The following is a 15,252-nucleotide window of genomic DNA, read 5'->3' as shown; positions in this document are numbered from 1 at the left end:
TGGAGTCACTCAGCACACCCTGGATTCAAACTCATGACTCCAGGGGTGATAGCCAGCGTCAGTACTCACTGAGATACCCAGACCCCCCAGAGTTCAAGATATTGTTAAAGTTCAGATATCTCCAGTCTGAACACACATTGGGTTTTATTTAAACTAGAAAAACCTGTTGAGATGGAGCTTTCTGAACAAAGCTTTAAATGATTTCATTGTTAATTGTTAGCTGGCATGTACCCTCTCCTCAACACGTGCCCTTGACTGCACAAGATTTTCAACAAGTTAGTTATTGCAAACATAGTACTCTTTATTTCAACATTTCACTCAAAATACATTTCTATGCAGTATTTACACATTTTACATGTACATAATAAGATTAGCACTACAGGAGTGAGGAATTCTCTAAAATCATCCACATGGTGTTCAACTCTAGTGTTATTCTGCCCACCGGCCGTACAGTAGCTGTGAAGTGACAGAAACTTCTGCGTGGTATCAACACGATGACACAAGATACTTATACAGTATTGTGATTGACTGAGAAACTCCTGATTAAACAGCTGCAACAACTACTTCAGGATATTTTGCACCGAATTAACACCGTTTGTGCTAAACTGCAAATTTACAGTGTGTGGCTACATATAATATAAACACATTAATCATGACAATACATAAAAATACAATCAAAAAAGGCAGTGTTCTGACATCTATTTTATATCATTTGATCATTTAGTACCATAAAGCTAACAACATTGATCTTCTGTTAAAAACAAATCTTTATTTCCAAACCAAACTGTTTGCTTCATGGCAGTGTATTTAAAATATTAAGGCTGACGGAGGTAAATAGAGCCATGTTTTATGGAATAATTCAAGAACTTCAATTCATTACACAAGTAATAAATAATACATTTGTGCGTAAACAAACTAGCGAACGTAAGAGCTTATTTTGCTTACAAATAAACTCTTTTTAAAATGTACTTTCCAAAACCATCATATTAAAAAAGATAAATTATGTAGATTATGTCTGCATGAAAATACAGCTTTGCTATCTCTAATAGTGTAATGGGTGGCTTTAATTTAAATGACTACAGTAGAAACACGTTGGACCAAAGATAATATTACTAACCACATAAACCTCAGTGCAAAGCCTCACTTCTAACTTCTATCACACTGGAAAGAGGTGCTGTATTATAAAAAGACATGTCTAAACTCCACAGTGGTCATACAAAAACTGCTAATATCACAGAAAACACAGACGTAAGAGAAAGAGAGATCACCACCAACACCAAACTAAATGATAAAAAGAAAGTGTCGGGAGTGTTCTGCTAGCAGCAGCTCTTCTTCTTTGTGGGACTGTCAGCAAGCGACACCGTTTTCTCTTTTTCTCGGTCCTCTTGTTCTTTTAAAACTCTGACAGACAGAAAAGGTGGCACATCTTGTAAGGACCAGTACAGAAATACAACTAAAATAATAATGCACCAGGTCACATACTGACCAATAAGAACACTGGTTTAACAACAGGAAAGCAAATGAGATGCTGTTGTGTGAAATAATCTGCAGCGTTTGCACAGAGAAAGATTCTGATTCCAAGCGGACACATATTATACATTGTTTCATTTAGTTTCTTTTCTATTGTTTTGTCTATTATTGTGGTATCATGGATTTCAGAGAAACTCGCCACTAAACGGCACATGAAAACTAAGTGAACAGGTTGTGTCAGACAGTCTCTTCCTGTCTAAGGGGAGGTTCACACAGGGTGCTGTTTTTAAACCTCCTATGGTATTCGGTCATGTTTGACTCAAATAAGTTTTCCTCGTTTAATAAAAATGGTTTCCTTTATCTGAGCAGTACAAGACTTGGTGACTTCTCCATTTGCCATCTGAACAAAATAAAATAATTTGGCTTGATTCGATAGTTTCTAAGTGGTCGTAAAAAAATAAGCGACACCTTTGGTACTCATGGTCAGAATCATCACTGAAATTGAAAAGACCAATTTTTTTTTTAAATCTGTCAAATACAATCAATAAATCAGCCAAATGCAAAATAAATAAATAAATAAATAAATAAAAACATAAAAATTACAGGGTGAGACTCTAAAACATCCACAAAAACACACACACACTTACACACAATCACATACACAATGAAAAATGAACTGGTGCCAATAACACAGAGCTATTATTTTGTTTTACATTTATCAAAAAAAAATAATAATAATAAATAAAATAAATAAATCAGTCATAATCTTAAACACACACTCACAATGAAGGGGTGAGGCGATAACACACAATGCAGAACTCACACTCACACTCTCTCACACTCTCACAGAATCAAGGTGTCAATAAATGGAGCTCTACGGCCATATTTTGGTAATTGTTGGCATTACAAGTCATCTGTTGTTTTCAACTGATGACATCAATCTAACACACACACACACAGATAGACACACACACACACACACACACAGACACATTCACACTCTCACACACACACACAGATACACACACACATTCACACTCACTCTCACACACACACACACACACACACACACACACACACACAGATAGACACACACACACACACACACACAGATAGAAACACACACACACACAGATAGAGACACACACACACACACACACAGATACACACACAGACACATTCACACTCTCACACACACACACACAGAGACACACACACACACACACAGAGATAGAGACACACACACACACACACAGTATATGCAGACGACACACACACACACAAACACAGATACACACACACACATTCACACTCACTCTCACACACACACACATACACACACACACACACACAAACACACATTTGCAAATTAAATTTTTACTATAGAAAGTTTGAAATTATAAAATGTTTACTCTGATTCTTCTGTTTTACACTCTAATTTAACTTTCAGAATTTTGCAGTTCATTTCTTGATCTCTTGCATTTACTCAGCGTTATTACATTTTATGTTTAAAATAAATTATTGGTAGAAAAATGTTTATTCTGTTTATTCAGCAATGGTGCTGCGGTGGCTCAGTGGTTAAGGCTCTGGGTTACTGATCAGAAGGTCGGGGGTTCAAGCCCCAGCACTGCCAAGATGCCACTGTTGGGCCCTTGAGCAAGGCCCTTGACCCTATCTGCTCCAGGGGTGCTGTATCATGGCTGACCCTGCACTCTGACCCCAGCCTAGCTGGGATATGTGAAAAAGAAGAATTTCACTGTATATGTGCAAATGTATAATGTGATAAATAAATACAATTAATTAAAAAAAATTTGATTAAATTAAGCATAATAACAAAGAGCTAAAACTGACACTTCAAATCAATTTATAATGCCAAATTTTGACAAATAATAGTTTGATCATGTCTAAATATATATCCTAATGCATATCTTGTGATAAAATATAAAATTAGGTTACAACACTCCATCAGATTATACAGTCATCTACTGTCTATTACTGGCATGACATGGTTTTTAAGTCATGTTATTTATATTTTGTTCACCAGATGGCAGCAATCTGCCTCCAATTTATGTCACTTTCTGATATTTTCTTCATGTTTCAACATAGAAGTTTTGAATTTTAAATTTTTTTAATAAATTTGCTTATTTGTATATGCAAATGAATGGTAACATTTAGACATTTGCATGTAAATAAGATCAAAATTGCATAAAATCCTAAAAGAAATGAATAATTTTATTGTTCTAACTTCAGGGAAGAAGAAATAGTATCATTCTCATCATCATCAAAAAAAGGGATTACACATCTGACCCTTCCGGTCAAAAATGACCGTGAATACCAAAGGGAGGTGCTATTTTTCAATACCATAGGAGGGTTAATATTGTTTCTACATGTATACATATGCTAGATGGACATCTTTCAACGTTACAATATGTCTTGCTGATTTTTTAATGTCTCGCACATGCATGCTGTGTCATATTGTAAAAATGTATGTCAAGACACCTGCATTCTGTTCCATTCTTTGTGATGTATCACTTTTTTTTGTGCAAGAACACATTCCATGTGAACGCCCCCCCTAAGTGGGCAGATCTTGGTCAGAATAAGTTGTAAAGTGGACAAGACTTTATCCCACTCGCTCAGAAGCACTCTTCCATATTCTTATAGCTTAGAAACTTAATCAGCGAATCTATTTCAAAGCTTTCATAAGCGTTTTTTAGAAGGACAAATGTGCTTCATGAACGTTATGTAGCACTACATCTGTTAACTACATCTTTCCTTACCTTGCCATGTGAACCATAGACTCCATCACATTGTGGCTTGAAAATGCACTGCACTCATAGAAAATCAACTGAAAGTCCTGCAAGACAATGAAAAAGGGAAAAATAAGATTCGTATGAGAGTCATTCTAATAACACGTCATTCAGTGCCATTTACAGACAGGAATTCATTTCATAAATCTCCATAGAAACTACAAATGGATAGGAAAGAGAAAGTTAAAGAGGAAGTAGGTAAACCTGAAAATGAAAAGCTTCTGATTCAGTTCTTTTATATTTCAGGAGCATTATACGTTGAAAGGTGATGTATTAGTGCCTCTTTAGGGCTCAAGCTCGCTCACCTTGGATAATTTCTCTCCCATTCCGAGTGGAATCTCTCTCTGGGTGCTTAGATCTGTCTTATTCCCCAGGAGCATGATGGGAATGTCCTCACCTGCTCCATCCTGTGAGAATAGGAGGCAAAATTATGAGCATTTCCATAATAACTAATAAATGGTTCACTCTGGCCTTCTTGCAGTGGGACTTTAAAGATACATCTCACCTACTTCAAATAAGCATTTAAGCCCTTTTTCTATTTTATTAATATTATATTAATAACTGCAGTCTTGACCAACACAATATAGGTATCGTTTGAAAGATTAGAAGCTCTATTTTCCAATGCATGTAGACATTATGACCAAAACTGAACAAGTGCTTTGAAATATGCAAACTGATCAAATAGCCATGTGTCATATGTTGTTGGAAAGCTCTCAAAGAGTAGAATACAACCAGTCTATTTGTTTTACTCACAGACAAAAATATAGAGAGTAATAGTTAAGCATATGTCTTTAACAATTATGTTGGTGTTGCTTATATGCTGCATTTTCGTTAATAACATATAATGCGGAACAAAAAATATCACATATCATTACTTAGAGGAGGTGATTATCTTTCAAACGAGTCCACACACAAGATAATCAGATGTATAGATCATTAGATAATCCACATGAAGCACAATGTTACATATGGCCACCAGGAGATGGCGCCAAATACATGACACAGACTCAATGATGACTCAAATGACACAGAATGAAACTCATTCTGTGAAATCTCATTACTAAAATCATGTCTGCATGCTATACAAACCCTTAGTCATTGTTGTGTTTGCATGTGTAATTAGTTCTTATGTACAATTATTATGTTTTATTTGTTTGGAGAGGTTTTTGGACACTATGATAAATTATTTTTGTAATGTTATAACTTTTGATTGATTTGTTGTATCAACACAATTTTCTCAGATACAGTTGACATGATTGGGAACAAAACAAAAGCAGTTTTCCGGAGCCGCCTTATTTACAACCAGAGATATGTAATGTCAAATAAGGAAAATAAGAAATAAAAGTACATATTTAGCTTTTTTTTTTTATTATTTATTTTTCAGCAATTTCTTAGGCTGAGAGTTTCAGAATATATCAATCTATATCATTACATTTTTTTTAAAAGTTTATTTACAATGATACTAAACACGTCATTTTTATTTTATTTTAGTCGAGTTATACGCCTTTAATTTTGGGTATGCCATTGAAACAGGAAAAAACACCTTCAGAGATTAAAGGGTTAAAAACCCAATGAAATGCTTTGACAAAGTTCGTTTTCTGCCTCATGTTGATGCATTTCCCATTGAAACAAAAAAACTGCTCTTTCCTTTTTCTTAAAAAGCCAATAGCCTTAATTTTGCATCACACCTTGTTCAGCTTGTACCATGGGTAAAAACAATGAAGACACTTTCAAAATGCATCAATTCCAGCTACTTCCTCTGCAACTAACTGATGGTTGGAAAATGAAAATAAACGATGAGCTTTTAACGCAAGCAAAGATGAACCATGTTTAGGATACAGGTGGTATTTATTATTTAGGGGCAGGAGACATTCTCATTTTAGAAAGCATTTATTTGCAATAAATATCTGTATATGCCTGTGCATGCCACAGGAGTCATCAATATTATTGGTCTGTTTTGAAGAAAAAGATATTTGAAATTTTAAAAGGTATAAATATTCCTTAAAGACATCAATTTGCCCATTTTTAGGGGTACATTCTCCAGGGTTCATATACTGACATTACTGAATGGAAATCCAGGCCTCTCAAGTTATTTTTCAAGGACTTGAAACAAGTGAGAAAACTTGGAGTTTATATTTAATTCAGAGTTTCAAACTTTTACTACGAGTGACATGAACGCTATTTACTAGTTAGAAGTAATTCCAACACTGCATGAACAGACCTTTAACAAATGTATTAAAGATGTAACCAGCCATGAAAAGTAACAACTATAACATATTTTTTATTATTATAATAATGAATAATAATGATATGAGCTGTGACTGTTTGAAATAATTTGTATAATTTAACAGAATTTAAGTGTTTACATTCATTTGTGTAACAAGCACTAAAACGGTACTGTCTCTTTAAGAATAGTGTCAGTTCAGAAATGCACATATTAACGATCGATTAACATCTGACTGTAAAGAACAGAAAGAATATTAAAAGAGACATTATTTAATGAAAGTGGAGCACGTGGATCTGGTCTTTAATGTACTCGTTACACAGAACAAGCGACAACACGCAGTGAAGGATTTCGGTGTTAAACTTTTTATTTCCATCTACACAACTCAATAACTGGCGAGTGAAGTCTGAACATTTACTACCCAGTGGCTCATTTTCTAGTATCCTCATCCGAAATATGGTCGCATATATGCGAGTGATTTACTTGTATCAACATCCACATTCGGGAACAAAAGCTCAGCTCTTTATTTTGCTCCCGCTCCTAAACGTCATGTAAAAAAACGAGCTGTGATTGGTCATTTCTCATGTCAGTGCAATCTTGGGCTGTGTCTGAGAAATGTGTGCAGGGGATATCACGAACATCATCAAATTAATGTTTCTCAGGCACGCTAACTGCATAAAAATGGTCAGTTTTCATTTCAAGCACTTTAAAGGAATATTCTGGGTTCCACACAAGTTGAGCTCAATCGACAGCATTTGTGACATAATACTGATTACCACAAAAAGTAATTTCGTCCCTCCTTTTCTTTAAAAAGCAAAAGCAAAAATGGAGGTTACAGTTACAATGGAAGTGAATGTGGCCAGTTTTTGGAGGGTTTAAAGTAGAGGTCGACCGATAGTGGATTTTGCCGACACTGATAACTAAGGTGGTAGTCGGCTGATAGTTTTTAAACTTGATTTAAAAAATTGTCTTTCCTTACTTATGACGGGCACAGACACAAGAGACTACAGGAGTCCAAAATAAATTAAATCCCAATAATAGTAACAATGAGAAAAAAAATGAAGATTTGGTGCATAATGTATAACTATAAAGAAGCCCCAAACACACCTGGGACTCTTATTTTGAAATGAGGGAGACTTGGCTCCGTTACAATGCTCTATATTTAAGTATTAACCAAATGAAACTTTTTATAGCCTAAATATTCACCAGATGAAGGGTTTTGTATAATTATATATATATATATAAAAAAGCTTATAATTTTACTTTTAAACTTACATTAATTCTTGTTAAACTTGTGTATTATTTGAGCTGTAAAGTTGTTTAAATCATACATTTTACCATCATTTTAGGGTTTATGGTGTTACGTCGTCATGGCAACACAGTAGTAAAATTGTCTATCCACAGATGTGGTTAGTAAGTGATTTTATGACAGTAAAATCATGTTAACACACATATTGTTTATGTCTTGTGTCTATACTTTTGAAACAGTGAGTATTTTAATGTTTACAGATTGACCCCATTGACTTCCATTGTAAGTGTCTCACTGGAACACACATTTGTGCTTTTTTTAAAGAAAAGGAGGGATGAGTTGAAATGAATTTTTGTGACAATCAACATTATGACACAAATGCTGTCGATTGAGCTGAACTTGTATTGAATCCGGAATATTCCTTTAAGCACTTTAAGGACCGTTTGCAAACCCTGACTAGCACACATATACCACAAAGTTATTCAATGTGAACAAAAAAGCTGAAACATATACATTTTTTATGGGCTCTTTAACTGATTCAATCACCTGTACGCTCGCCAGCCACTGCCTCACCGCTGTGAACGTCTGCTCATTAGTGATGTCATACACGACGACCACGCCATCGGCCTTGCGGAAAAATTGCTTTGTGATGCTGCGATACCTGGTGGCACAAACCCAGAACAAATCACAATCTTTAGCATTTACTTAGTTCTTAAAACACCTCGAGCTGAAACACAGTGGAGTGATTCATTGAGCCTCTGAGATTATTAATAAAAACATCAATAAAACATCACTCGCCTCTCCTGTCCTGCCGTGTCCCACATCTGAAGGGCGACCTGACTGTTGTCCACAGTTAATGTCTTCACACTGTAGTCAATACCTACAGACAAACAGTTACATAAGCATGCTTCTGAATAGATACATGGATTTGCTATGGTATTACCATGTTATGTTTTTTAACATCTGCTATAGTATTCTTTGAAATACCTAAGAGTATCATGTAAATATCATGGGAATCATTCAGTACCATTTCAAAGTACCATGGTACCACCATAAGGGTTATTCTGAAAACCTGTTTAGTGATATGATGATATAATATTTCTTCAGTACATTCTTGTCATGACTGTGTCAAAGGTCACTCTGAAGTCAACATCCACGATGATGCAAAACCTCAAAGAGCTTTGAAGAGTGTTACAGTCATCAGCATGTGCACAAAACAGACTCAACAACACCACAAACTGTTGTGAAACATGACACAGACTAACAGAAAAACACACTCATGATTTTGAGTTGTTGAAGATTAAATATGATGACGATATTCACTGACACCAGTACACATGAATATGTCATTGGGTTCACTGACCTACAGTAGCACAAGTGCCAGGATGGAAACAGTCGTCACAGAAGCGGCGTAGAAGAGACGTCTTTCCCACACTGGAATTCCCCACCAGAACGATCTTAAACAGACGATCTGGACCTGAACTCGCCCCTTCCTCCTGACACAATAAAGGCCAGGATTGAAGGGAAATGTGTAAATGGGTGATTCTTATGAAAACTGTCAACAAATTGTCCTGATCCTGTTCTACTCCAAAATCAACAGAAACAAGTAATAAATTACATTTTGCATACAGAAAACAAAGTTTTTAGGGTAAATCAAGAGACATTATTTTCATGAAATTTACGCACTTTTTACATAAAAAAGGGTCAGGGTAAGGTTAAGGTTAGGCTAAATGTGCTTAAGTAAACTGTATATTATTTAACAATGCAAACATATGGGGGGCCTGGGTAGCTTAGCAAGTAAAGATGCTGAATATCACCCCTGGAGTCGCGAGTTCGAATCGCAGGGCATGCTGAGTGACTCCAGTCAGAGTCTCCTAAGCAACCAAATTGGCCCGGTTGCTAGGGAGGGTAGAGTCACATGGGGGTAACCTCCTCGTGGTCACTATAATGTGGTTCTCGCTCTCAGTGGGGTGTGTGGTGAGTTGAGCGTGGATGCCGCGGAGAACAGCATGAAGCCTCCACACGCGCTATGTCTCCACGGTAACGCGCTCAACAAGCCACGTGATAAGATGGGCGGATTGATGGTCTCAGACGCGGAGGCAACTGAGATTCGTCCTCCGCCACCCGGATTGAGGCGAGTCACTACACCACCACGAGAACCTAGAGCGCATTGGGAATTGGGCATTCCAAATTGGGGAGAATAAAAAAATAAAAATAAAATAAAAATGGGGGGTCTGGGTATCTCAGCGAGTATTGGTGCTGATTATCACCCCTGGAGTCATGATTCAAATCCAGGGTGTGCTGAGTGATTCCAGTCAGGTCTCCTAAGCAACCAAATTGGCCCGGTTGCTAGGGAGGGTAGAGTCACATGGGGTAACCTCCTCGTGGTCGTGATTAGTGGTTCTCTCTCTCAATGGGGCGTGTGGTAAGTTGTGTGTGGATCGTGGAGAGTAGCATGAGCCTCCACATGCTGTGAGTCTCCGCGGTGTCATGCACAACGAGTCACGTGATAAGATGCACGGATTGACGGTCTCAGAAGCAGAGGCAACTGAGACTTGTCCTCCGCCACCCGGATTGAGGCGAGTAACCGCACCACCACGAGGACTTACTAAGTAGTGGGAATTGGGCATTCCAAATTGTGTGAAAGGGGATAAAAAAATTAAATAATAAAAAACATGCAAACAAATCTTAATTTTCTTTATGCAAAATATTATGCTTAATATATATATATATATAGAATAATTTTAATAAAATAAAATATTTAATAATATTTTATATTGTATATTATATTATATTATTTATTTATTTTATTATTGATTTGGGGTTAAATATGGACAGGAGATTTTCTTGACAGGTTTTGTGTGAATCATCCAAGCATAAAAGAAGAATTCTCCACTGCTCTAAATGACACATCATGTACCATAACCCAAAATCTGTGTAATTTCTGTTTAACACTATTTTTAAATGAGTTTACCGGACACAAGATAAACGTGTCCATTAGAGGCACAACAGAGCAGACATTCATGGCTCTCTCCACAGCAAACAGCAACAGCAGTTCCTACATGTTTATCCTGCATATATTATTCATAGATTATATATGATGCGCTTTTGAATGAATGTATATGCTGTTGTTTATTGTATTTAGTGGCAAAGTTTTATCTTTTTTATTTATTTTTTTATTTAATTGTTTAACTTGCCCATGTACAGCACTTTGGTATACACCTTTTGTGTTTAAATGAGCTCTATAAATAAACTGACCTTCACCTTTATCAAAGTGAGTTGCAATTTGCAATGGGCATTTTTGGAAAAACCTGAAATTTGCTCAAAATCTTGGGGCGTCATTTATAAATGATCTTAAATGTGAACGAACGACAATTTCCTAAATGTTCCTACGAATGATTTATAAAACATCCACATGCACAAAGAAATGTTCCCAAATGCATCCCACTTTACAAATCACATTTCATTTTAAAATCATACGTGAACGAGCACATGGACTCCACCTACATGACACCTACAAATATCCTAATATGATGAGACAGAATACAATAAAAGTGCATGCACAAGTTACTTTTTTCATCATTCATTAATGAAATTGTATTTTTCGGTTGGCAAGGTTTCTGCCCATATAATGCAGCTTATTGAACAACTCATCATCAGTTATTCATTTTCATTATCAATAATTAATCCATTCATTGACTGCGTTTACTGTAAATACACATCTATATTCTTGCTAAACCTTAATTCCAAAAAGAGGTTTAAATGCTCTTTTACATATAATAAAATCTGCATCGTCTGCATGGCAGTCACATTCTGTATAAATGCACGTTTTTCCCGCTGTTCTCTTCTGCTCACTCTTGCCATTAATCCCGCTGCATTTTAGGATTTTAGTCAAAACATTCATTTTTATTTATGTCCTCAACAACAGTAGACAAGAGGCTGAAAGATCCAACCATTTCAACCATCTGTATGTTTTAAGGACTTTAAACTATATATATGTCATCCTCCTTGCTCCAATAATGTGCTTGATATAGCCTATTACATATCGTGCATTACACCTGCCTGTTATCTCGTAAGTCTTACAATGTATTTATTATGGACAGGTGCAGATAGGGCTACAAAAATAATCTGTTACAGCGGATATCTAAAATAAAGCATTTACATTTAGCATACGTAATCTAAATAACGCCACATTCAGACTCTGAATACTCATGTTCACGTAAATGGGCTAAATCATTTATTACTAAATTCAGTCAGTCACTGACCATTCCTATTTGCATTAATAAAAATCAGCGCGCACAGGCACAGCACGAAAGACGTTGGACGCACGCTTGTCAGTTGACGTATGCATAAGAACATTTTCAAGTCTGTTTCTGCATTTAAAAATCCAGATTTGGTCCTCACTTCTGACGTAGGATCAAATCCATGGAACTTATAGATACTCAAAGACCTCCAATATCTACATTTAAAGCCTCTCTAAGTATTTTTATTTAATTCAATGCAAGGCTATGACTATTCCAACTGTTTTCTTACCGACTGGACGGTCTCTTTGCCCACAGGCTGCCCCCTGGGTGAGGTGGGTGTGTGTGCGTCTCTGCTTCCTGGAGGGGGCGACACTGAGGTTGGCGTGCTGGTTGTGGGGTAAATATTGCTCATCTGGAGGTCAATCTTGGAGTCCTCCAACTCCTCATTTTCACTCCACTGTGTGAGCTGGTTCTGGAAGCCCTGCTGCAGGAGGTGAGGCAGATGGTCCTCCTCGATGGAGATGATCCTCTGGAGATGAGGTTTGGAGGGAATTCGCCCGTCTGCCATGTCCTCCAGGTCCACACTGTGCCCGTTTACACCCATCATGTTCTTCCTCTTAGAATGTGGCAGAACTTCCTCCTCATCATCGCTGGAGAAGACAGCAGACACATGTACACTATTTAGCAAACACAACGCAGAATGTTTCCAGTGACGAGTGATGGCGCACAAGCAATAAGAACATATGTGATGTTTAATATACATATTTAGTGTTTTGGACCAATGAGATTTCACTGTGGGTGGAGCACAGTACAACTTACAAATTATTAGACATTTATATTATTTAGCTTTTGATTCGATTTAAAGTACAACTATTTTTTGTATCTTGATTTCTTTGAAATATTTGCTTATATAATCATAATATTTATGCAGCACTGTACAACACATCTGTAGTTTTTAATGTGCTTTATAAATAAATTACTTGACTAAATCAAAGTTACGAATGATGATGATTGGGATAGAAATGCCAAAGGTGAATGAAATCAAATAAAATGTACCATTTTTATAAGAAAAGAGCAAAAATGTAATCATTCAAATATGGCATGAACAAGTAAAAGAGTGCAAAGACATGAAAATGCATTATATTTTGTATGGTTAACTTTATTTCAAAAATAAGAGGGTTCTTCAAGTAAATAATTGAGATATTAGGGGTTCAGCTGATGCTTTATAGTGTCACACCAGGTTAAGACAGGTGCTTTATAGAGTAGTGCTCATTTAAATGATAAAAATCAATATAAGCTTTAATTAAACTAAAATGAAGTATCTTGCTCTTTTATCTTGGGACAGTCGTCATTTAAAAACCTTTTTGATTTTGCTGATCCACTGAATCTTTTCATCTCGAGTGCAGTCGAGTGTTCAGATGTCGTTTTCACGGAGCGTATTTAAAAATAAAACAGTCTTACCTCTTAAATGACGGCTTCCGCTCCGTGTACTTCATAGTAATTGATCCAGACCTCTGTGCCCATGAGAGTTTGGCAGCAGAGCTCTTTGGTTTCTGAAGGACAGGAAACAATGATTTGAGATTGTCAAAACACACAGCAGTCTTATTTAACTTATATAAAATGCACTTACTTGATAGCACATGTCCCTTTCATCTCGCAAATGTTTGTTCATTTCCCTAACAGGAAAGAGACAGAACATGTATGAAATCTGTACAAACATAAAGAGCTTCCGTTCACGTGTGCTCACTTGATACCTCAACAAATCAAGCTGTTTGAGAAGACTCGCTCGCTCTCTCTGAAGACTCTCCGTGACTCTGTAAATCTCCCTGAAGAGAAATAAAAATAAAACACTCTCTTTATGAACTCTCTTGAACATACTGACATCAAACAAGGGGTCAAATGTGGAGTCTATGAGAAGCCAGTCTTTAACAACCTTGATGTGATCAGAAAACTGTGTCATTAACATAAGGACACATTTTAAGACATTACGATTTTTTGCATTGTGACATTTTCAATCAAGCAAACAATTGTAAACTGTAACACAACAATAAAAAAAGAAACAATCTGAATTTCACAAAAACTCAAAAGTAAACTTGAGTAAAAGGAGGAAATATGCAAGTAAAAGACAAGCTTCATTTTCTTTATGCAAAATATCATTTTTAATTATTTTGAATATGGGGTGAAATGTGACCAGGACATGATAGTTGTGTCACATTTCCCGTTTGACTGATTTTGAGTTCATAAAAATATATTATACTGTATAGTGTAAATCAGGATCAGAAATGAACTTTTCCTTTAAGAGGCAATATTTCTCTGGTTTTTATTATCAGGGGCATTTTAAACTCTATGGACCCATCCACAGGTCCAAAGGGGCGCTATAACACGAAAAAAAGTTAACGTTTAAAATGTTAAAGTCTCCGTATAAATAAGTCAGGCATATGAGGTATCATTTGAAAGCGCAGAAATTTTTTTTTTTTTTTTTTTTTCAAGCAATTTTCTGTTTATCATAAGATTATAAACACATACAATACTACATATGAACAACTGGAGTCTTTTTATTTTATTTGCGGAAAAATGAGACCAATTTTATCAGTTAGTCCACAGTATGTGTGAATTATGAGCTTTTAAATTCAAGTGTGTAAATTCGAGTGCACCAGAGTTTAAGGGGTTAAATGACCAAATTAAAATATATGGTGTCATCCTTTTTATGTTAAATGCTTACATTTAATCAATCAATTAACATAAATTCTTAATTTGAACAATTTGATTGAGAAATTATCTCTTATCCATAAATTCAATCAACATCAACATCCAGTATGCTTTATAAGATAACATGTTTAAGTATGCCTAAATTGAGTAATTCATTATGAGGCATTTTTTGCCCCCATATTTTGAATTTCGGGGGCATTTTTGTTGCTTCGATTGGCATTTTTGCCCAGAGCCCCCGTTAATTTCTGACCCTGATGTAAAACAAATATTTGTATTTATTGTTGCCATTAAATTGTATCTTATAACACAGAATATGATGCACATACAGTGGTGTGAAAAAGTGTTTGCCCCCTTCCTGGTTTCTTATTTTTTTTGCATGTTTGTCACACTTAAATGTTTCAGATCATCAAACAAGTTTAAATATTAGTCAAAGATAACACAAGTAAACACAAAATGCAGTTTTTAAACGAAGGTTGTTATTATTAAGGGAAAACAAAATCCAAACCTACATGGCCCTGTGTGAAAAAGTGTTTGCCCCACCTGTTAAAA

At 35.9% G+C, this 15,252-nt stretch overlaps 1 protein-coding gene across 2 annotated transcripts in view; it reads right to left on the bottom strand.

Annotated features, from left to right (window-relative positions):
* Positions 1 to 286: 286 nt before the first annotated feature.
* Positions 287 to 15,252, bottom strand: part of cracr2aa (calcium release activated channel regulator 2Aa) — a 49,343-nt gene continuing 34,377 nt past the window's right edge. For both annotated transcript variants that reach the window (XM_051724595.1, XM_051724596.1), the window contains exons 9-18: positions 13,749 to 13,820; positions 13,625 to 13,670; positions 13,456 to 13,547; positions 12,284 to 12,644; positions 9,114 to 9,246; positions 8,549 to 8,630; positions 8,297 to 8,411; positions 4,583 to 4,684; positions 4,248 to 4,324; positions 287 to 1,401 (exon numbers count right to left, since the gene is read on the bottom strand). In XM_051724595.1, coding sequence (XP_051580555.1) covers positions 1,317 to 1,401; positions 4,248 to 4,324; positions 4,583 to 4,684; positions 8,297 to 8,411; positions 8,549 to 8,630; positions 9,114 to 9,246; positions 12,284 to 12,644; positions 13,456 to 13,547; positions 13,625 to 13,670; positions 13,749 to 13,820 — 1,165 coding nt within the window. In that variant the 3' untranslated portion in view covers positions 287 to 1,316. The remainder of the gene's footprint in view (positions 1,402 to 4,247; positions 4,325 to 4,582; positions 4,685 to 8,296; positions 8,412 to 8,548; positions 8,631 to 9,113; positions 9,247 to 12,283; positions 12,645 to 13,455; positions 13,548 to 13,624; positions 13,671 to 13,748; positions 13,821 to 15,252) is intronic.

Source organism: Myxocyprinus asiaticus, chromosome 18, assembly GCF_019703515.2.
Source record: "Myxocyprinus asiaticus isolate MX2 ecotype Aquarium Trade chromosome 18, UBuf_Myxa_2, whole genome shotgun sequence".
Taxonomy (NCBI): Eukaryota; Metazoa; Chordata; class Actinopteri; order Cypriniformes; family Catostomidae; genus Myxocyprinus; species Myxocyprinus asiaticus.
This window is presented reverse-complemented; position numbering and strand designations above follow the sequence as displayed.